Source organism: Podarcis pityusensis (assembly GCF_964106645.2).
Source record: "Podarcis pityusensis genome assembly, chromosome: 2".
NCBI lineage: Eukaryota > Metazoa > Chordata > Lepidosauria > Squamata > Lacertidae > Podarcis > Podarcis pityusensis.
Window position 1 is genome coordinate 94,800,286 of NC_138029.1, and position 23,365 is coordinate 94,823,650.

Here is a 23,365-nt window from a genome sequence, read left to right on the forward strand (position 1 = left end):
GACCTATATGTACCGCTGCATGTTGCGTTGAGCTTCTTCTTTTCTCCTCATGCATCGGATCACCCGCCCTCCCACCCTATATTTAGGGTTCATTATGACCTTGCTATGCTGTCGTGGGTCATCTGTTTTTGAGACAGGGGCCCGGTAGGAATTTTTCCATTTGGCTGATTGGCTGATGCCACTTGGGTTTCGCCTGCCGCAAAACAAATCATCACAACTTTGTAAGGTTTGGCGGTTAGGCATTGGTTCAATGTGGAGTTGAGGGGAGGTTGTTGTGTGATAGCGTATTCCGTTAAAGGAATCCAGGAGCTCACCATGCTTTTGTCTGATCCCCTTCCAGGGGTTAGGGCCACGCCGGAGCACCAGGGAGCTTTTGGGGCGAGGTTGCCTCTGTGGTAAGACCAATGCTCCCCCAGTCTGTTTACCCTTACTGACTTCTGCCAGTGTCCAGTTGTCAGTGATGCCCTGCTGGAGGTGAAGGTGCAGGTGCAGCTAGTTAAACCAAGGCCTAAGCAAACCACTCACATTCTGTAATCCATAAAGTTGTGGACAAAACTATGCCAATAACCTTAAACTAATATTGGTGTCAACTGTGTCTTTCTTTGGGAGGTCTTGGGGGTCTTCACACACAACCCTGGGTTCTCGGTAAAAACTTAACCTTATCCATTTTCCTACGCCACACATAATTTTATAAACCTGTTTTGTTCAAGGAACACTATTCTGCTCAATATGGAATGGCGTTACTCACTGTATAATGGCAACCACTTTATCTTATTTTGTATAATTGTGTATTACGTTGTCGTAACCCACCCTGGGTAAGAAAGGGCAGGTGAGAAATCCTATAAATAAATAAATAAAAGACATGCATGCATATAGTCAGACCAGCTTTGGGCCAAATGAACAATAAATCATGTACCTTGTAATGTTTTAAGTGAAACTTGCTCAAGGGACGTACTCACATCCTAGGTATAGTCTGTGACAATTCCCATTTGAACATTAAAAGGAGATCCACCTCTGGACTGCAAAAGTGATTGTGCATTTGGTTTGGGAACTTCTCCAGTTACCTCCAAAGCCACTCTTAGTTGGAACTACGTCTCAGTGATTTCAACTGAACTTATTTCCTTCAGCATGAATTATCCTTTGGGTATTTGATTTTGCCTTCTAAACATACACTGAGTGGTATTTGATACTGAAAGGCCATGTCTCCTTTTATGCATGACAGGGTATGCCTTGGCAGCATAATATTCCAAATGGGAGAAAACAACAGCAAGAGACATGCAAACAAAACTGTGTAGAATGTTTAATGTGCAAAATACCCAAACAGATTAGAGTGTTAAGCTGCCTTCTGCATAATGATGATAAGAGGGCTACAGATGACTTCTAAACATCTTTATAACATGCTGCTCACAGTTTACTTCTCTAAATTGCTACCAGTGGTGCAACAAAACCTGCTTTTGCTACACCTGTATTGTAATCCCCCTTCATTATATTGAAGAGCTGAGGCTGATTTACAAATTACCTCCCATGTTATGACAAGCTCAGACCGGCTTCCTCCACCTCCACTCACATTTGCTGGTGCCGCTGTAGGAACTAGGAGGGTAAAGCAAAAACAAAAACATCACAAATTTGCGAAATTAAAAAGGCATTCATAATTTTGTAAATCCTTCTTTGAATGACCATATGAAAAGAGAAATCAATACATGAGATCCAAAGTCAATAACGAGGTTTAGCATCCTGGTTGGCAATGGTTCCATTGCTCTCTGGACCAATGCAGATAAGTTCTAAAACTGCCCATGGCTGAACTATAGATAAGTTCTCAACTGGGCTATGGGTTCCCTCAACATTTGGGGAGTGGATTCTATAGGGATAAAACTAATGTGCCTGTATGTTGTTGTTGTTTAGTCGTTTAGTCGTGTCCGACCCATCGTGACCCCATGGACCAGGGCACGCCAGGCACTCCTGTCTTCCACTGCCTCCCGCAGTTTGGTCAAACTCATGCTGGTAGCTTCGAGAACACTGTCCAACCATCTCGTCCTCTGTCGTCCCCTTCTCCTTGCTCCCTCCAAGGTGCCTGTATAGATCACCTCATTCTAGTGGATCTTGAGATAAGCTGACAGTGGCTTGGATATGTGCAATGCCACAGGAACAATCTACATGGTAAGCCACTAAGTACTTTAAATTAGTAGTAGGCTGACCATAATAGACTCAACTAGAAATCTACACAGGGTCGTTGACAAAACAAGTTTTGTTGAGTTATTTTATTTTCAGATATGCCATATTCATGCAAATAACACATTATTTTGGGAATGGGGGGGCAGCCATTATCCTTTTTCATTGCTGCCGTTCACTTCAATTGATTTGTGTTAGATCTGCAAAAGTTTAAGAAGGAAAAGGAAATGGGGTGGTTAACTAAATGAAGAATTAAAAGGAGACTTTCAAGCCAAGCTCAACTAACATTCCACTGTTCCATGAACCAGTTAATGCTCAATTAGTGCTTGTGTTAAATGAGTTCAGTATTTACTGTATTTGCATGGGAAAGAAATTTATACTACTGCTCAACAAAGCCTCAACTGGGTCATAGTTGAGAAGCAGATGAAAATTTACGGTTAACTGCATCGGCAGAAGCACAATTAATTCTCAGCTCCATTTTAATGAAATGAGCAGTGGCTCATTTGCCTCCAGGAATCTACAAATGCTCGATCGAGTTTTAGCTGGCAATGTAGACCTTATAAGACAGACTTTCTCATTCACCCTTTCATTGCTCTTTATTTGCCACACCTGTTACTCTGAGGATGATTTTAATTAGTAATCTAGAATCTTAGCAGCCAGCTGCACAACAGAAACGTTTCCCTTTTGCCTATGGGGCATCTGAGTAGTGAAGTGAGTAGAGTTTATCCAAATCTGCAGGACTCTTTGGTTCAATACTTTAACCTGTACACAACACCAGTGACTCTGTTCTATTTCTGTATCGTCTACTCTACAGATTTTGACAGTCCTAATGAGGGGATATCGAAGCCACATGAAGCTGTCTATGAAAGGTCAAAGTTTAAAGGAACTTTGTAAACCCTATCGTTTTGAATTCTACAGTGTATAAAATAGTCTGTGCAGCATAATAAGAAACATACTTTCCTTATCCATTCATCGTACATTGATAGAATTATTCTTTCCCAGTACTTAGCAATAAAAAACTCCGTGCATCATTAAAACAGGGATGAACTGCCTTCTGACTTCTGCATTTAATGGGGCTTACTCCCAGGACTGATGCCTAAGGAAGTAAAAGCTAATCGGCAGGAAGGGGTGATGCATCCAGCCATTCTTCCTTCACACCTGGACTCTTGGGAATCAATTGGGAACCCCTTCAGAATAAGAGATCAGAGGGAGGAGAGGCTACTGTCAAACACCCTTCCATTGTTCCTAGACACCACCCTCCCTCAAAAAGAAACAAATTAAAAAATCCCACTCACAATATTTTGAATTGCAAGCCAATTTTTAAACTGATAACAGGGATACAAAAATACAGAAGAACGTAACATTTGAATAACGATCTCCAAAGCCAACATCACTGAGCAGTAGAGGTGAGCCATTATGGCTTACTTTTGAAATGAACAGTGTTACATTTTTTAAGGAGTTTCTCAACCCATCAAGACAATTTCAGGAAACTTACTGGATGCTTTAGTTCTTAGTAGCTCAGATGGTGTGCTTGGCTCTCCAATCCCAATACTATTGCCAGCCACAACACGAAATTCATATTCAACCCAAGGGTTCAGATCAACCACTGTTGCCGTGTGGGTCCTTCCATTAATAACTTCAGGAACTAAACAGAAAAGTGAAAAATGATTAGCGATGGAAGAATGTGAAACTATAGCATAGAATGTAAGTCAGAAATGTGGCTGTATACCTGTTGAAGCTGCTTGCCACCCAACTGAAAAAGGGGTCCTTATCTGAATTGTGTATATTTGGACTGGACTATTATTATCTGTTCCTTGCCTCCAGTTTAGCACTGCCGTTGTACTGGAAACATGTTCAATGTTAACATCTTTGGGAGGACCTGGAGTGCCTTATTTAAAAAGGAAGAAAATGCACATTTACTTTAGCAGAATACTTTGAAATGGTGCGGCTCTTTAGGGCTCTGTTGTGCATTTGATATCCACTACTAGACTGATTAGAGATATTTTTAGAAATCAGAAGTGAAGTAACCCGCTGGTTCAACCCCCTGCTCTAAGGCCATATGGCTTAAAGCATAACACAGATGTCTGTCTAGCCGTTCCTCCTAGATTACAACCTAAACTATACAAAGTACTTCTCTCCTCACTTTCTTAATAATCCAAAATAGTTCTCTGCCATCTCTGGCCCCAAAGGCCACCAAACTTATTTTCCTATTTTACGTAGCTTCTCCCTCTAGTAGGAGTGTCCTGTGAGAGGAACTCTTGAGAAGTGTGACGTCAACCTATAAAGCACATATACTGTGCAAGCACCACCCCTTACAATGTTATTCTCAGAGCAGATCTACTGGAATTAATGGGCCTAAGTTCATCATATCCATTACTATGAATGGGTCTACTCTGAGTAAAACTTTGTAGAATACCACCCTGTATTTCTAACCTGCCCTTCATCACCTGATGGGATGCACACAAGACTATGTGCCAGTTCCTGCAAAATTAAAAAAAACACCTGAATCCAATTATAAGAAATGAAAAGAGCAGGAAAATATTCAAATCATAACCACCAAGCTTTAAAAACACAGTGTGGTTTTCACACTCCTAATAATAATAAGATTAACTAAAATTGAGTATTCTACAGATGCCTGGAAAAACGAATACATTTTTTAAGCGGGCACTGAAATGAAGAAAGTGTGAGATCCAAACATACCTTAGAGGTATATATTTGTTTATGATATAGGATGCACAAACTAAGCATTCTCCTCTAACAAGATTATTGAGCAAATAATGGATTCAGTTTAACAGCTATGATATGCTATAGACATATATATCCTAGATTTTTAGAGTGTGAAAAAAGTGTGAGGAAGAAATAATGTCTGCCGGCGTTTGCATTTGAGTTGCTTAGATGCCCACCGGGCAAATTTTACTCTGATGGGAATATATGGTGGTAAGAAACATATCTGAGCTGTAGATCATGAGTTATTTACATTTCATTCAACCTCTTCTCTGATGCTGATGCATATAATATCATTCCCTGTGTTACAGTTAGCTGCCGTTTTATAGATAATAGACTTACCCCTTACAATAATTTCTGCTGTTTCAGATAGGTTGTCCATAGCTGTTTGTACTGTGCATCTGTATTTCCCAGAATGATTTAACTGAATGTTTCTTATCATAAGGTCCCCTACTGATTCCTTGAGATAAGAAGAGGAGAAATAGACAGCTAATGCATTTTCTATAGTGGATATTTCTGTAATTTGCGAAGCATTAATAAAATACATAGTTTTAAAGTCCAAGCATATACTGCTATCATCTGTTTATTTCATCTACATGCCTTTAATGCACCTTCACAAATAAAGAAAGCATTGAAAGCAAAAATATAAAGCAATAACACTTCTGGTGGGAGGATACCAGAACTGGGAGACTTCATCAGTGCTACTATCAGATGTCAAAGAAATAAACAACTATATGACATTTAGAAGACATCTGAAGGCAGCCCTGTTTAGGGAAGTTTTTAATGACTGATATTTTAATGTATTTTTAACCTTCTGTTGGAAGCAGCCCAGAGTGGGTGGGGAAACCCAGCCAGATGGGCGGGGTAGAAATAAATTATTATTATTATTATTATTATTATTATTATTATTATTATTATTATTAGACAGAGTGAGGCAGCCACCCCGGGCAGTTGATGCTGTGGTAGTGAGTGACAATGAGGCACTGGAATATAAAATTTGTGTGCCACCAAGCCTGCCCTATGCCCTATTAACTACCCTGCTTTTCTCAGGTGTGGTGAGGACAGTTGTCAGATCACTAGTGTTGAATATTCAACTCCATGTTCAATTGCCATCCGCACATGAAATTGCTGGAGTGTGTGTGTGTCCTTGTCTTTTGCCCCAGACAGCAGCTTCTTTTTGGTCACCTAAGACTTAAACTCAAGTCTTTTAACCATCAGAAAAAAATGCCATAGGAAGCTGCATGCCCATAGAAATATGTAAGGTGCTTTTTTGTGACCCAGTATATGAAGATTTCCAGTAGAACAAGTCTTTATCACTCGTACTTGAAATAACATGTTCCATTTCTTCTGGTGGGTTGAGAAATATAGTTTGGACTCATCCTCAGTTGTAGGAAAGGCATTTCCAGATACCCAGGTTGCTAACCCTTTTAGGGATTGTTGTTAGTTAGAGCTACCATGCTGGCAGCCTTCTGATTTGGATGTATATCCTAGTGGCTATTTCTTACTGTTTTAATATTTGGCCTTAACTGTAGACTTTGAGGAGCCTTACCCTGACAAATCATGCCCAATAGGGACCAAGGGACTGAGGGACAAGCATCCATAGCCATTGCAGGAACAGCACAGCACATGTTGGTGCTGACACACTGCACATTTATCACCAACTATTCAGCAATGGACATAAATGGTAATGCAGATTTAGAATTATCATCTTTTTAAACACAGAGACAAAAACAAAACGACAACACTAACCACAAATTAAACAGACATAGCTTTATGATTTCCCAATGCATATTACAAAAATAGGTCATTTAGGGCAAGGGGACCCATGTGATTTATGAATGGTTAAACACACACACACACACACACACACACACACACACACAGATTATATGAAGAAGTGTCTGTAAAACTTACTCCTCCGGCTCTTTCAAAATGACTCATTCTTCTTTTAAAATCTATAACATCTCCATTGAATGACCATGAAAATGCAACCTTGATAGATGGATCTTTGGATACCTGACAAGGCAGGACTACACTTTCTCCAACTGTAACATCCATATTGGAAGGTGGAGTCGTAATGATAGTCCTCTCTGTTGAAGGCAGAACAAGTCATTCTTGGTTGCATCAGTAGTTTACAAAAAAATCAGTTACTTTAGAAAGAACTACCAGGATCCCAAAGGATTTGTGTTTACCCCCAAAAGCATCGGTTGAAAGAAGAAAAAAAATCCTTTCAAGTAATTTAGATTACACTCCCAGCCACTTAATTAACGAAAATTATAGTTTGCTTAAGGGACAAGGGAATGAGTTAGAGCTTTGATTCCCGAACCCCTCCATTCTCATTGGCATGATTGTCAGATAAATTAGAGATAACAACTTCCCTGTTATAAGCAGTTTAGGCAAAAACAGCTTTTGTTGATGAAAGCATTATACAATCATGAGGATCATATGCATACAAAAAAAAAAAAAAAAAAAAAGCAACATCAAGCTTAGTCAAGATGATAAATACTGTATGAATTAAGTACTGGTAACTAGTAGGGAGAAAGAAGTGTGAAATGAAGATATAAGGGATGTATTTTTTATGATTAAAAATAATGTTAAGGTCTTTAGAAAAATGGAAAAAGTAAGCAGCAGACTCCACTGTTCCTAACTTGTAGAAAGTATGAAATAATTTGTCAGAAAATATCCAGATATAATATATCCTGCATGTTTCGGGGGGGGGGGGGGACAGGCTAGAAAGTGCAATGCTTTTCTCTCCAAATCTGTCATTCTGGGTGCCTGCATTGGTATTTTGTAGGAAGGACTGAAGCATCTAGTGAAATTTTCGGTTAGTGCATTTCAAATGGATGAAAGGGTTCTGATATCTTAGTGCAAAACATCCATATCCACACACACACAGGGTGGGAAAGGGGTGGGGCAACATATAGAAAAGTATAGGAGGCATGAATGATTAACACTCCACAAGCAAATGAATGAGTGCTTGTTGTTATATGACAGAAGGAACCAGTATTGACAAATTAGCCCATCCCTATCACCATATAATGGGACGCGGGTGGCGCTGTGGGTTAAATCACAGAGCCTAGGACTTGCCAATCAGAAGGTTGGCGGTTCAAATCCCCGCGATGGGGTAAGCTCCCGTTGCTCGGTGCCTGCTCCTGCCAACCTAGCAGTTCGAAAGCACATCAAAGTGCAAGTAGATAAATAGGTACCGCTCCGGCGGGAAGGTAAACGGCATTTCCGTGCGCTGCTCTGGTTCACCAGAAGTGGCTTAGTCATGCTGGCCACATGACCCGGAAGCTGTACGCCGGCTCCCTCGGCCAATAAAGCGAGATGAGCGCCGCAACCGCAGAGTTGGCCACGTCTGGACCTAATGGTCAGGGGTTCTTTATCACCATATAAGCTTTGCACAAAGAAATCAGGATGGATCTTGAATTAACTGGTCAAGACAGCCTGAACCTAAAAACTACAACGAAAGCTCCATGTAAATGCATGAACATGAATTGTACCCTTCTGTCAACCCTGATTCCAAACACAGTCCTCATGGACTTGGCCTTCCCTTCCTGCCTTTGTGTAACTGTACTTTTGGTGCAGAGCTTCTTAAGCATCTAAGCATATTCTGAAACATAACATATCATTTGCCACAACGTACCCACTTAATACCTGGCTCCAACACCCTGAGTACACCTCAACATGGAAATATGAGGACCCACTGGCTAAATTGACATACAAACTGCGGGACAAGGACAACTGCGACTTTAAGGAAGACTGGGAACTTTTTACAAATTATCTAAAAAGACAACAAAATGAACTGGACTCCTTGGCAGGTTTTGAATAAACATACACAAATTTATTGGTTGATAACATGGTAGATAGATAATGTAAGGATATGTATAATTTTAGAACATGCAGAGAGTAATATGTGCTGAGAAATCACAGAGGGGAGCTGAGGGGGAGTCTCGGGGGGGGAGGGAGGGTTTGATGGGGGGTGGGGAAAGGGGAAAAAATGAATATGATATGTTTTGATATTTTGTTATGTTGAAATTGCTAATAAAAACAATTTTTTAAAAAGGAAATAAGAGGACCCACAAAATGCTGAAGCCTAAGCCCCATGCAGGTGTTGGAATTCAGAAAAGAGTAAATATGTGGGGGGAGGGGGTTGTGTTCAGTAGCTCCCCCCCCCCCATTATCGTTCCCATAGCCCTCTGGAATTGGAAAATGATGGGTCCATGGGTACAGGAGAACTCCCCACTTTACATAGATGCCCTCCATGAGTTGTGGGCAACAGAAGCAACAACAGAGGTAGCACGGCTCTCATGCTCATGCCTACTGAGCCTCTCACATTTACTCCTCGCTGCCTTGCAATGTGTGCATTGAGCTCCATCGTTCCATTTTGTTCTATTGTTCTGCTTTGTTAAGCAGTTCAGCCATGCATTATCCAGAGTCTACGTGTGCATTCTTGCAGTCTTAGCAAAACAAAAAAGCATTTTTTATAGAAGGCTGATGCTGGGTCTCTCTGGGTCTATCAGTCTAGCCAGATCACATCAAGTGCTATGAGTGATGCTAAGATGTTTGTTTCTCTTGATGCAAGCTGTTGTCTTTATGAGGTTTTCCTTAAGATTTCCATCTCAAATCTTTCTAAATGCCTCTTAAAAGCTCCCACGTTCCCATTATCTATCTGTCTTGCTTACTAACTGCAGACATGCATTATGGAGCATGCCCCGTTTCCAAAGAGAAAAATAGACAATGCACTCAGTGCACTTGAGGTATAATAAAGACTTCTTATCATAAGGAATAAACAACTCAATAAGCAGCAATAAACTTAATTTGCCCATTAGATATGCTTTTCGGAATTCTGACATTTCAGTTGAATATAATGCTGAAGCAATGAGGCCTATAATTGAACAGCCAAAACTTATCCAGAGGGGAACCAAAACAAATGTTCCCTGCAAACACTACCATTATGATAGCATGTTGTTATTTTGATTTTTAATAAATGTTGCAATTGTCAAATTAAGGCTTTTCTTTACGTTTGAAAAATTTAATTGTCACATCATTCACAATTAGGATACATGTCCGCTATATGAAAAAATACAGCACTTCAGAATCTTTAAATGCTGGGAGGCATCCAAGTAACTTTGGGCGCAGAGAATTGCTTGCACATGTAACCTGGGGCTGGATTTTTTTTATTGAACAAAAATATACATGTATGCACACTGTTGCAATGGCACATCTCTCACAGCATTTAAATCTGGTTTTTATGTGCTATTTAAAATTAAAGTGTTTGTTACATTAAGTTGCTAGAGCCACCAATGGATAAGACAAAGATTCTAAGCATAAATGCATATATATATTTAAACAATTCCTGGTAAGATGTTATATACACAATCCAAGACATTATCTGTTCCTTAGCTGACTTTATAAGCCCCAAACAGTTTTCTTAGGGAATAATAGACATTTAACAAAAAAGGGAAACTAAAGTTTGGATGGAAAAAAGGGAAACTAAAGTTTGGATGATAGTTTTCTAACTTCAGCAAATATATACAGTATATTGCTGAACATATTTACGGTGCTTGAAGAAACAGGCATGGCCATCTCAAAAGGAATGAGTAACAGAGCAATCCCACTGTTCCTCCTTCCCTCCTCCTCCTCCTTGCATGTGAGAGGAACTGGGAGGGGTTTGGATTGGACTGAGATGTTTCCCTCTGCCAGTCTTGCCAACTATTGGCAATGAGGCCAGGTAGATCACTCTTCCATCTGCTGCTGAATGGGCAGATGGGTGAGATTGCTGCTGGTGAGCTTCCTGCTAGCAGCAGCCCACAGAAAGCCCCACATTGGAGGTGGCACCTACTCTTGCCCCAGCCACCATGCATAGCATGGCTGCGAATGAGGTGATGGCCTCCTGCTGAGTGGGACTTGGGTTTGCAGCCAAAGAAGGGCATGTCAAATAATGCCAATAAATATTCTGACTTTTGGAACGATAAAGACTGCTTATGTTTGCTGGACGGAGGGGAGACAACTCTTTTGAAAATGTTAAGCAATGAGTACCACATATTGTATAAAACAAGGGCCAAAGCCAAGTAGTTGTGGAATGCCTAGAGAGGGGCTCCTGTCTCCATCATTATTAACATTCAGCATTCCTGTTTCCCCAGGCACTTAGTGGCTGAAGAATACTGTTTCCAGTATAAGTTTGGTAGTCATTTTCATATTATTTGCGAATAGATCCCCCCCCCCCAGGAGCAAATAACATGGAAATGAGCACTAGACCTGCACTATATTCCACTATAATTACAAAAGTGGTTTTTATGTTGTGTGAAAGCTCAAATATAATGTAGAACCTATCAAGGGAAAGTCATGAAACCAAAATAAATTGCCATGTGAATGTGGCCTTCGGCCCTGACTCTAGTTTGAGCTGTATGGGGGGGGGGGGAATTCCCCTCATTAGTGTTGTTTTGTGTGTTATCTTTTTATGCATTGTATGAGCCTGCAATCCAGCACTGGGACACATGCAGGGTAGAAGAGTAGTAAAATGAGGCTGGGTTTTTTTTTGATAAGAAGAAACAACAAAATTACTTGGTCAATGGACTTAGCTGCAGCATTCCCTGTATCACAGCTACAGCTTAAATGTGGGCAGTTTTGCTCTATGCTAGCCAGGCTATAAAATATATCCAACCTGCACTGTTACCACTTTCGTAACAACCAAGTGAAATGTAATTCACTTGACTACTGGTGTTACAGTAACATAGCTGCTGGCTAGGTAAAAGTATTTTTACATTATAAAAATAAAACTAATCAGTGTGTATATTGGCGGGTGGGCGGGGAGAGACACGCAACTATGTTATCACAAGCTATAATGGCCACTCCATTTTTCTTCAAAATACCATCATTGTTAATGTTATCTAGTGTCACCCTTTTTTTTTGCGGAGGGCTGATAATTACATTTAAAGCAATTTGCCCCTAAAACCCATTCCTCATCAGTTATAGTCACAATTTAATGTCAGAATGCAGAGCTTTCTGTAGAGAAAACCAATTATTTTAAAATGCCAAACAAGATCAGATTGAGGAAAAACCACACACAAATACTTATGTTGCCCCTCTACAGCTGCTGTTTCTTGGCACTTAAACAACCTCTTCATGGGTTTATCACTGGGGGCTTAACCCAAGCCCTTAAGAACGCTTCTGTATCTTTTGAGCTGTAGGAAAATCTCTATTAGCTGGCAGCCATGAACTGCCCCCACTCTCCTATCTTCAGGCACAGCAGCCATTACAAAGATGACAGGATGTATTTTAAGCCCGTCTGCAGCCAGAGTTCACCCATAGCTAAAGAGCTGCAGAGTTCTTGTATGGCTACGCTTCCTATCTGCACAGTACAAGCTATTGTACAGAAGGCTGTCCACAGGCACTCCATATTTTGCTACACGGATACTTGTCACATCAGCTGATGAAAAGCTCATGTTGGCCCAAACCTTCATTGATATGGGTTGGATACTGGCTACCTGTGTGCAGAACTCTGCCCTGGGGGTGGGGCTCCTGTTTACCCTTCTCCTTGCAGTCCCTGTGCCCATTAAAGAGCTGCTCCAAATGGCTGGGACATCCTTGAGAATAGTGTGAGAGTGGGGAACAGGCTGAATGGAGAATTAGTGAAAAAAGCCTCCGACCGTGCATGGGAATACACCTCTAGCAGAAACGTTCCCTTCATTGAAATGAACGGTAAAGCCATGGCAGGCAGATTTGTGGTGGTTGTATATTGTGGGATTCACCCCTCATGTTTAGGAGCTATTCATCAGAAAATAGGCATCCCTGGCTTATCCCCCCCCCCCCCGGCAGCGTGATTTGTTCAGGAAGCGGCATAGCTCAGTGGTGTACATGCGCTGCAGACAAAATGGACCAGGTTCAGTCCCAGACATCTCTCATCAAAACATGAAAGACCTCCATCTGAGAACCTAGAGAGCTGCAGCCACTCAGAACAGGATATATTGGTCACATGGAGAAGATGCCTGATCTGGTACAAGGTAGGCTCAGCAATCACAATGTAACTTCTCATTATGTTGTCCTCATAGGGTCTCTGCTCTTGATGCCAGATGCTCATTGTATCTCCCTGATATGTTATTGAGTAGAACAAATCCCTTACCAGACAATTCAGAAATACAGTCGTACCTTGGAAGTCGAACAGCTTAATTCCCGATAGTTTTGGCTCCTGAACATCGCAAACCCGGAAGTGAGTGTTCCAGTTTGAGAACTATTTTTGGAAGCTGAACATTTGACGGGGCTTCCGTGGCTTCCGATTGGAAGCCGTGTTTTGGTTTTCGAATGTTTTAGAAGTTGAACGGACTTCCGGAACGGATTCCGTTCGACTTCCAAGGTATGATTGTATGCAGTTACATGAGAGACATATGCTTTATTCAGGCACCAACTTTCAATATGTGAGGGTGGATTGTGTGTGCTCCTCATACCAGTTCCTTCATGCCCTCTGCATGTTCAAGTGTGACCGTATGGATCAGGGAACCTTCCTGAACTCACCATGGAGGATCCCACATATTATAGAACTCAAACATTTTCCCCCCAGGGTTTTGCACTGCACAAAAGCCTCAGTGAGTTCAAGAGGCTTCTCCACTGCAGGACTATCTCTTGGGAGTATGGAGGGACACTGGGAACTGGGATGAGGACAGAGATAATGCACTCATGCACACCCTTCCCTCCTTGTGTCTTTATTTAAACCCCATTACAAATACCTACGTAGGGCTGGGTGTTAAAATTCTGAATCTGAATCTGAGTTGTATTTCACTATCTCTTTATACTTTATTACATGTTTGGAAGAGAAGCAACCTATTTGAAATGCACCAATATCCAGACTGGAGCCTGAGAACTGATTGTGTATTTGTTGTCAGTATCACCATCTAAGAATGATATCAAAGCACTGGCACCACCTGCAGCTTGGCCAGGCACCCTCCGGTTTGCCAAAGGCATCTCAGCAGCCCTGTTCCAGACAGGAGATTTGGTTCAAACCGTGCCTCTGACAGTACTATTATATTCTCTGACATCTCAGCATGGTTAATCAAATATGCATGTGCATTTTCAATATGCATAAAGCGCAGATGAAGACAATAAAGTACCTTTCACAATCAGGTTCCCTGAGTTCCTAGCAACTCCAAATTGATTCATTGCTATGCACGTGTATACACCTGCATCTAATTTGGTAACATTATATATCTTCAGGCTGCCATCCTCTAGGATAAAGATTCTGAAGAGAAGGGGGAAAGAAAAGAACCACACAAACCAGTTATTAACAGGATATTGTTCTGAACATTAAAGCCGTAACAATGATGTAACGTTACTTTTAATATTTGGACATTAATCATAGTTGATGTTGTCTACAGCAAACTGAGCACAATCCAGATAGATTTTCATCTCGGTGTATCATTCATCACTGTACTAGACACAACAGATTAGGCATACCAAAATTGACTAATAATCTATCAACACCAGTAGCCTGAATTCTTCTCTGCTCAGCATCAGATTCTTCTGAGGAAGGAATAAATCCACAACAAGAAGTCTAATTATGTTGCGTTTCCTCAGGTGAAGAATACTCCTGATCTCAGATAATGAACTATTTACAATATGAAGTATGTGACCTATGTAATTTTCACAATATTAGAGAAAGTTATTAGTCAACTGGCATTGCTTATATTCTGACCAGTTAAATAACGAAAACAGCACAAAAAGATTGCCATAACTTTGGTGCATCACTATTAGAGATGAGCCAATCTGTGAATTTCAGTTTCACGTTTTTCCTACCATAGTTCAGTTATTCACGGTCCCACATCAGTTTGTGAACTATTGTTTTGTAAATCCTCGTGCAAATTCAATAGCCTTTTACTGTGACATTCTCCTAACAAGCACATTATTGAGTCCAGTTGTGCCTAATATACACATTTTGCAAGCAATATCTCCTAATTTATTTTTGTATGTTATTTTCACTAATATGTGCATTTTTAAGCACATATTACTTAAGAATATAAGAAGAGCCCACTGGATCAGGCCAGTGGTCCATCTAGTCCAGCATCCACTTCTCCAAGTGGCCAACCTGCAAGTAGAATTTGAACACAAGAGCACTCTCCCCTCCTGCAGTTTCCTGCAACTGGTATTCAGAAGCATTACTGCTCCCAACTGTGGAGGCAGAACATAGCCATCATGTCTAGTAGCCTCTCCTCTATCCATTTGTCTAACCTTTGCCCTAGTGTGTGCAGTTATACATTCCTGGGTTGGAGAACTGCACTGCAAAATTCAGAGAAGTTTGTATTTTGAAAGATGGCTGCTTTTCAGTTCCTATATTGTTTCAGTGTAAATTCATTCCGGAGGTCTGTTCTTAACCTGAAACTGTTCTTAATCTGAAGCACCACTTTAGCTAATGGGGCCTCCCGCTGCTGCTGTGCCGCCGCTGCACGATTTCTGTTCTCATCCTGAGGTAAATTTCTTTACCTGAGGTACTACTTCTGGGTTAGCGGAGTATGTAAACCAAAGTGTTTGTAACCTGAGGTGTTTGTAACCCGAGGTACCACTGTAAGTTCATTTTTAAATGAGAACCAAATTAATTTTCCACCCTAATCATCATAGCCATAATCAAAAACCACACTGGGAGTTGTTAGGTTTGGCATAAATTTGTAAGAGTGCTCATGCACTACAGTTCCCACTCATTATTGTACCACATCAGAGTGCATAATGGACAATACCCCATCACAGTGCTATCTCATTCTAACTCAAACCCAAATACTTGTGGGTTGTTGTTGTTTCATATTCATCCACAGAGGAACCAATTGCCATCCCTTCCCCTTATTTGACTGCAGCCCTAAAATGGGAGAGGGCAGAGTCAAGTGACCCAAAGAAAATAATCCAAGCCACATTTTTTCTGAAGAGAGAGAAAATTATTACTACTATCCATTGTATAACATTGTTGTGCCAGCTGCAAAATGCAAGAGCAAACCATAACGTGAGCAGAGCCAGAGAAACTAATTTGGAGTTAATTATCACAGGCTGTGTTCAACCAACTGTCAAACACAAGAGAATTCTCACACCTGTGCTTAGTGTTTGAGGTGATCAGGTGTCAGATTTTTTTATTTTTATTTTAAAAAGCTAACTCCCTGGGATTTGCTTTTCATGATGGCATCCCCTCCCGCCCACCCTCCCTAGTTTAGGTAGAGTCACTTAGCCTTGCTTTGGTTTGGGTCGCCTGTTTTGGAACAGGGGCTGGGTAGGAATTTTTTCCATTTGGCAGATTGGCTTTAGCCATTTGGTTTTCACCTACCCCTTAGCAAATCGTCACAGCTTGTAAGGTGGCGGTTAGGCATTGGCTCAGTTGGATTGTGTGGAGGGGAGGTGCGGCCATCACCTGCCCCTCCAGGAACTGGGTATTCTGTTAAAGGAATCTGGGGGTCCTGGATCTTGTCCGGAGTCCGTTTGAGGGGCTAGGGCCATGCCAGGACCACAGGAACCCTGCGGTGAGCTTAGGTTGGTCCTCATGGACCTAGCTCCCTTGTTTGGTTTACCCCATTTGACGATCACCCTGAGAGGTGGAGTCAGTTATAGTGGGGAGTCAATGCCTAAGCCAATACCACTCATGTGATTGTATTTCAATAAAGCTGTGGCCAAAAAAATTGCCCCAAAACTTAAACTAATATAAGTGTCTGTGTGTATTTATTTTGGGGGTGGGTCTTGGGCCCTGAGATGCAACAACAACCAACCCTGAAAGTGCTTTATATATGCAGGTGCAGATTTAGAAAGAATTACTGTAAGTTAGGTATAAATCCAATACACAGAAATGCATTGTGGAGAAGACTCTGTGCCTGCTCAGTTTGCTTTCCATGTGCTAACTGTTGATGGGACAACTTTGAGGAGGCTGCTGCTCTCCCTCCTTAGAGTTCTTAGTCATTAAACAAGGTTTGGACCGGACAACACTTGAAAAAGAGGATGCCTTCGGATAGAGGAATGTCTTCCATGAAGCAGGACCAAGAATCAGCATATCAGATGGGAGATTAGTGACAAATTGTATGAGAAGCTGGAAAGGTAGACTTCACAATGCTATCAGCATGCTGGCATTTCCAGATAAGAATGTCTATGCTCTTCAAAGTAAAGTAATACTTTTTAATTGGCATCACTGAGCTCTGCATCAAGCGACCAAGATAAAGGTTTCTTTTCCCCCAAGTTTTTTTTTTTTTTTTACATCCAGTGACTAAAATAGATAAAGAAAGGAGCTTTTCAAACACTTCACATTGTCTGAAAATCTTGTATGGTTACCCTTGTGGAGTTGTCTAGTGCTTAAATGCTTGAATTAAAAGAAGATAAATGATACATTATCGTTGGAAAGAATCACAGATTCTTTCTCTTTTCCCCTGTTTGGAATGCCATAATATATAAGGGTTGAACAAGGGGGAGGGACAGAATTATTACTATTCCATAAACTGCTACACACTGAGAGCAAACTAAAAGTTCAATGAATGTGCATATTGAGTGAATCTGTTATGGATAGAGTTTAGACTCTGCAGCCCTTAGAGAAAACAGTAGAGAAAAGGCATTTTAATAACAACGATAGGTAATGTGTGAGTGACAAGATGACATAGATAAAAGGAGGAACTAAACTGAGTACAAGTAAGTAAAACTCGGCCAAAACTAACACAATGAATTTCAATAGGGACAAGTGTAAAGTTCAACACTTAGGCATTAAGAATCAGCTGTACTAATATAATATGGGGTACAACAATTTAAGAAGGATGTTGACAAACTGGAATGTGTGTAGAGGAGGGCTACCAAGATGGAAAACCAAGCCTTACGAGGAATGGTGGAGGGATTTGGGTATGTGTCACCTGGAAAAGAGGGGACTGAGAGGAGATACAATAGCCATCTTCAAAAGGCTGTCACATGGAGGATGGAGCAAGCTTGCTTTCTCTTGCTCCAGAGGGTAGGGCCTGAACCAATGGCTTTAAGTTTTGAGAAAGGAGATTCAGACTAAACATCAGGAAGAACTTTCTGACAGAAAGAGCTGTTCAGCAGTAGAATGGACTCCCTCAGAAGGTGGTGGACTCTCCTTCCTTGGAGGTTTTTAAGAAGAGGTTGGATAGCCATCTGTCATGGATGCTTTAGTTGATATTCTTGAATTGCAGAGGTTTGAAATAGATGAGCCATGGGGTCCCAAGAATGAAAAAAGATTGAAATATTGTGTAGTAGTTAAGAGTTTTGTGGAAGGGTTCAGGAGTCCAGAGTTCAAATCCTCACTCAGCTATGAAGCCCTGGGCCAGTCATCCACTGTCAGCCTAACCTAACACACACAGTTGTGAGGCTAAAGTGGGGAGTGAGAGAACCATGGACACAACTCTGAGAGAAGGAGGGGTGAGGTGGAAACAACAAATGTCCCTCAACTTAGAAATGACACCTGATGTTCAGAAAACCAAAGTTTAGTCCACTTCGGTGCTGTATAGAAGTGGATGAAATATGCCAAGGAAGTGAAACAGGCCAAGAAAGCAAAATACAAATATTCATGGAGATATGCATGAAACATTAAAAAAAATGAATTGTAATAATCAGCTTGTTTTCCATCTTTTTTTTTAGTTACAACATTTATATACTGCCTTTTCTAATGCATACTGCGTGGCATTTGCAATATCAGTTTTAAAGAGAGGGTGTGGTACCCAGTGATGACATCCTGTTTGTGCAACAGACATATGTTCTACCAGACGGGGCTTCCCTTTTTTCTCCTCCATCCCCCAAGGCTCCTGTGTGTGTTCCCAGAATTGCTCAGGAGGGATGGGGGGACCCTCTGGAGCAGAGTGGGGGGGGCACAGGGGGATGCGGGGTGGGGGGGAGGAGAGGAAGAAGAAGTCCCATCCTGGGGGAACGTTTCCTATAAATACAAAGACAGAGAAGCACTAAGACACTTAAAATCAACAGTGTGAGCTGCCTGACAAAACTGCCAGTGCTGAAAAAGTGTACGAGAGATAAAAGTAAGGACAATCAGCCATTCCGTCCATCTTCTATCTCCATCAGCAAAGTATGTGATGAGTTCATACTATGGAGTTTATAGAAAGGCCAAAAGTCACAGAATAGACTTCTCGATAGACGAACAAAAAGTGGCCGATGTGAAGAGCCTGCTGAGCAGGAAATTGGGGTGGGCCCTGATCCTGGGAAGGCTATGGTATGTGAGAGGATAAAAGAGCAAATAAGTAAGTTAGAAGAGCAGTTCTTGTTTGCAAATCAATGCAGAACTTGGGGCTCATATTCAAACTGGGTCAACTTTGTAGGTCAAGTCCGACTGACTATTTTCAAAGTGAAGCAACCTTATGAATGCTCCAGCATGCATTGATATCTTAAGTAATTGCACCAACAAAAGTGATTTTTGTTTCTATACTTCTTCTTAATGTTTATTATTGCACATTGTGTTCAGTTTCTATGAAATAATAATAATGATCCTGATCTTCTGACCAGTTTCTTAGATTACTTTTCTCACAAATTTATTTATACTAGGGATAAGCCACAATCCTACATACAGTAAAATGGGAATGAGGCCCACTGAGCTCAGTAGAGCCTGTGTATTTGTTTGCTTGCTTGCTTGCTTGCTTGCTTGTTTTGTCAGCCACTTTATCTTGCCCTAGAAAACCCAAAGCAAACAATCACACATAGATACATTAAAACAAAGAGGAAAAAGTAATACATATCCTACCCACTTCTAAAAGGCCACAGATAGTTAAAGGCCAACAGCCTGGTTATAGAGGAAACTTTTTGCTTGGCACCCATAGGTACATAATGATGGCACCAGGCGAGTCTCCCTGGGGAGAGCATCCACAAATGGGGAGCCACTACAGAAAAGGCTCATTTCGTGTTGCCACCTTTCAGACCTCTTTTGGAGGGGGCACAAGAAGAAGGGCCTCAGATGATGATCACAGGGTCCAGGTTGGTTCATATGGGAGAGAGGCAGTCCTTTAGGTATTGTTGTCATGAACTTTCCTTATGGTTGCATTATTTAGGTGTATGGGCCACATCTGACCTGCCAATGTTTTCCTGGGATGGAGGGGAGCATTTTCAAGGAAAGCCTTGGTGGGTTGGTTATAGCCAGGTGTATTCCACTGTCACTTTGATCAGGTGTCAGTCAACTCTAGCTGGGGACAAGTATTTGACAAAAAATTAAAATATCAATAGTTCTTATTTTGCAAAATATATATCCATACAAGACAAACATGTTGCTGACAAAAAGGACGTCAGAACGGCATTTTCACCACAGCTTTTCTAACATAAATTCACTTTGGAACACTACATGGGAAGTTCTATGTTGAAGTCAAAGGTGCAAGATTTCATTATCAAGACATTCCAAACCATTCTGACAAATTTAATAGAGTTGAAAAGTCACCCTAATGAAAATTTTTCTTAATTTAGGAAGTCAGTCCCACTTAGAGATGGATTACTGATGCTGATTTATTCCCTGAACTTTAGCTTAGATTTTGTTTTTAACTATGCTCACTTCTACAAAGCCATGGCTCAGTGGATTATAATGACTCGTGCATTCAGGCATACAGTGGGCACTCATGTTTTAGGTTACCCTGCGCCCTTTGAGAGGTTGAGAAGATAAGTGTCTTGCTATGTTTAAAATCAACTGGTCCAATTAGAGGTAGATCTATTATATTTGCTCCTGAAATAAATGTTTAATAAATAAAAAAACACCGTGGTAGCAGTCAGAAGGAGTTCTAAAATTACTCCTGAATAAGGAGCTTTCTCTTTTTAAAATGTAAACATTGACAGTAAACCCGAGAATGGAAATCCTGTGTTGCATGCTGCCATAATTAACCACCATGAACTCTGCAGTAGGCTACACTTGCTGATGATTCACATTCTTCTGTGGATGCAAAATACAGCACTATTGAACACTCAGGCTCTTGCATGGAAAAGGCTTTCTATCGATTTTGTATTTGACCAAATGTGTTCTTGTAGACCTACTGAGTTTTTGGTGAGCCCTGCATACTGATACAGTGGTACCCCAGCTTAAGAACTTAATTCGTTCCGGAGGTCCGTTCTTAACCTGAAACTGTTCTTAACCTGAGGTACCACTTTAGCTAATGGGGCCTCCTGCTGCCGCCCCGCCGCCACCACACGATTTCTGTTCTCATCCTGAAGCAACATTCTTACCCCGAGGTACTATTTCTGGGTTAGCGGAGTCTATAACCTGAAGTGCCTGTAACCTGAAGCGTCTGTAACCTGAGGTACCTCTGCACACTATTGTTCTGTCTGCTTCTGCCATTTATATTCATGCAGATATTTGCTTAATTCCAAACTAGACCCAGACAGTATGTTATTTTAATAGCAGCTCCAATGGGGCTGCTGAGAAAGGTTGAGGTTTTTGGTCCATGAGGTTAAATCTCCCTCCATGCTACAGTCCAAATGCAGGGGCGGGGGGGAACCTTACCCAAATAGGGGAACTGTGCAAATAGACCTTATTTTTAAAGCTTGGATCTGTAACAATGTCTTGACCAAGCCTATCTCATACTGTCGTTGTGAAGATAAAAAGAACAGGGGGAAGAACGCTGTATGCAATTCTGAATTCCCTGAGGGGAAGGTAAAAATATTAATGTCACAAACAGTTTATATGCAAACCATGTTTGGAAGGCAAGAATGTGGTAGAGAAGAATATTTTCATGACTATCCTTATAACTGGACATTACACCCCCCCCCCAAATGAAACACCTAAAAAGAAACAGGCTTAGGCTTTTGCATTTGAGGTTTAATTCATTTAGGGGCAAATATTAATTTTGAATCTGTGTTCTTGTTTATGTTATATGGATGCACTTTCTTCCACTGGAGCCATTGGAGCCATTGAATTAAATAACCTTTACTCTTTCAGACATTGCTGCTAGTTTAGTAATGCAATATGGACTATGCAACACTATATCATGCTAGGTTGACCAACATTTTGGTTTTCGAACGCTGTAAACCCGGAAGTACCGTAAATGCTTTGGTTTTCAAACACGCCTCGGAAGTCAAACATGCCACGCAGTGTCCGCTGAGTGCAAGAACCTGAGGCCTAGCTGTCGGCTAGTAAGTTTTCGGTTTTCGAACGTTTCAGAACTTGAAGGGTCTTCTGGAACGGATTACGTTCAAAAACCGAGGTACCACTGTACTTTGGAAAACTGGGTTCAGGTCCCACTTCCATTATGAATTTACCACAAGAGCTTAGTATGATAATGCATGTTTAAACACATTTTTAAAAAATAAACAATAAACTGTTTAATATTTCATATTTTGCAAATAAAAATATACTATCATTGACAGTACTGTGCATAAATGTATTTCTTTATTAGTAGAAACACTTCTCTTTCGACATTGCATTACCACATGGAAGAAATGTAGCATGACATTTCCCTCTTCCCTTTCCTACAGTCACCTGTATATGTGTATGTGTGTGAAGAGACACACTCTTTCGCTGTCTTTGACATAAGAGACCTTTGCTCATACTATGCGGAAACACACCTCTGAAAAAGAACAACTGTGTTCATTTGGAAGAGTCACACACACATTTAAATGGAAGTGTGAAAGAAATCAAGCTGTGATCATATGTTCACATTTTAATTAAAAATGGGCCAAGCATCTCATCTGAACAAAATATTGTTAATGACCGATTCCCTTGATCTGCAGAAAATGAAAGCATTAGATCTGTTTAGTAAGGCTAATGGGAAATTCAAAAAATAGAAACTAATCAGCATGTGCTAATAGATTTTAAACAAAGAAGTTAGCTGGTGTTATGCTTCTTCTACTCTGTTCTAATGTTGTCTGTATTTTTTTTTTTAAACAACTATAGAACTCCTGGGACAAAATTAATTCTTTAATAGCAAGAATGAAGAACCCGTGCAGCTCTCCGCAGGCCCAGCCAACATGGTCAGGGATGATGGGATTTGTAGTTCAACAATATTCAAAAGATCCCTATCCCTGCTATATAGAAAAACATTCCAGTGAAGAAAAGTCCACTGCCATTAGGCAACCTAGTCTTGGCTCAGGGGCAGCTCAGAGCTCATCCAGACATGAGTGCAATAGGAAACCCCAATGTTGCTCCAGTGTTTCCTACAGAAACCATGTGAATGATTAGACATCACATTCTGGGACCTGGTTTTTCAGACTAGTACATTCTGGTGTCAAATACATATATGAATGCTCATCTGTGATATCCACATTGTTACCCATGTAGATAAACATTTATTAAGCAGGCATGTTACAAATAAGTTAAATAAATAAATAAATAATTTGTCTGCTGCAAGATACACTGGTATTTTTCGAAGCCATTTGTAGTATGTGGAGCTGCCCTTAGATGGAAGAACTGGTCTTCAGATACAATAGTATGCTTTTTTTCCTGAATCAAACTGCAGTGAATACTTCTCTGAACAGAGGCCAAAGACTATACACAGCTTTCATTCACCTCTCTTATCTCAGTCATTCTTCTGCTCATACCCCA

At 40.8% G+C, this 23,365-nt stretch overlaps 1 protein-coding gene across 8 annotated transcripts in view; it reads right to left on the minus strand.

The window, feature by feature from the left end:
• LOC308471562 (contactin-6-like) overlaps positions 1-23,365 on the minus strand; it is a 196,329-nt gene that overhangs the window by 19,243 nt on the left and 153,721 nt on the right. For all 8 annotated transcript variants that reach the window (XR_013982996.1, XM_080995672.1, XM_080995671.1 and 5 more), the window contains 6 exons: positions 14,001-14,128; positions 6,808-6,983; positions 5,236-5,353; positions 3,899-4,057; positions 3,665-3,814; positions 1,520-1,590 (listed from right to left, as the gene is read on the minus strand). Coding sequence is in view for 7 of the 8 variants with exons in the window: in XM_080995672.1 (XP_080851798.1) it covers positions 1,520-1,590; positions 3,665-3,814; positions 3,899-4,057; positions 5,236-5,353; positions 6,808-6,983; positions 14,001-14,128 (802 nt within the window). In the remaining variant the exon portion in view is untranslated. The remainder of the gene's footprint in view (positions 1-1,519; positions 1,591-3,664; positions 3,815-3,898; positions 4,058-5,235; positions 5,354-6,807; positions 6,984-14,000; positions 14,129-23,365) is intronic.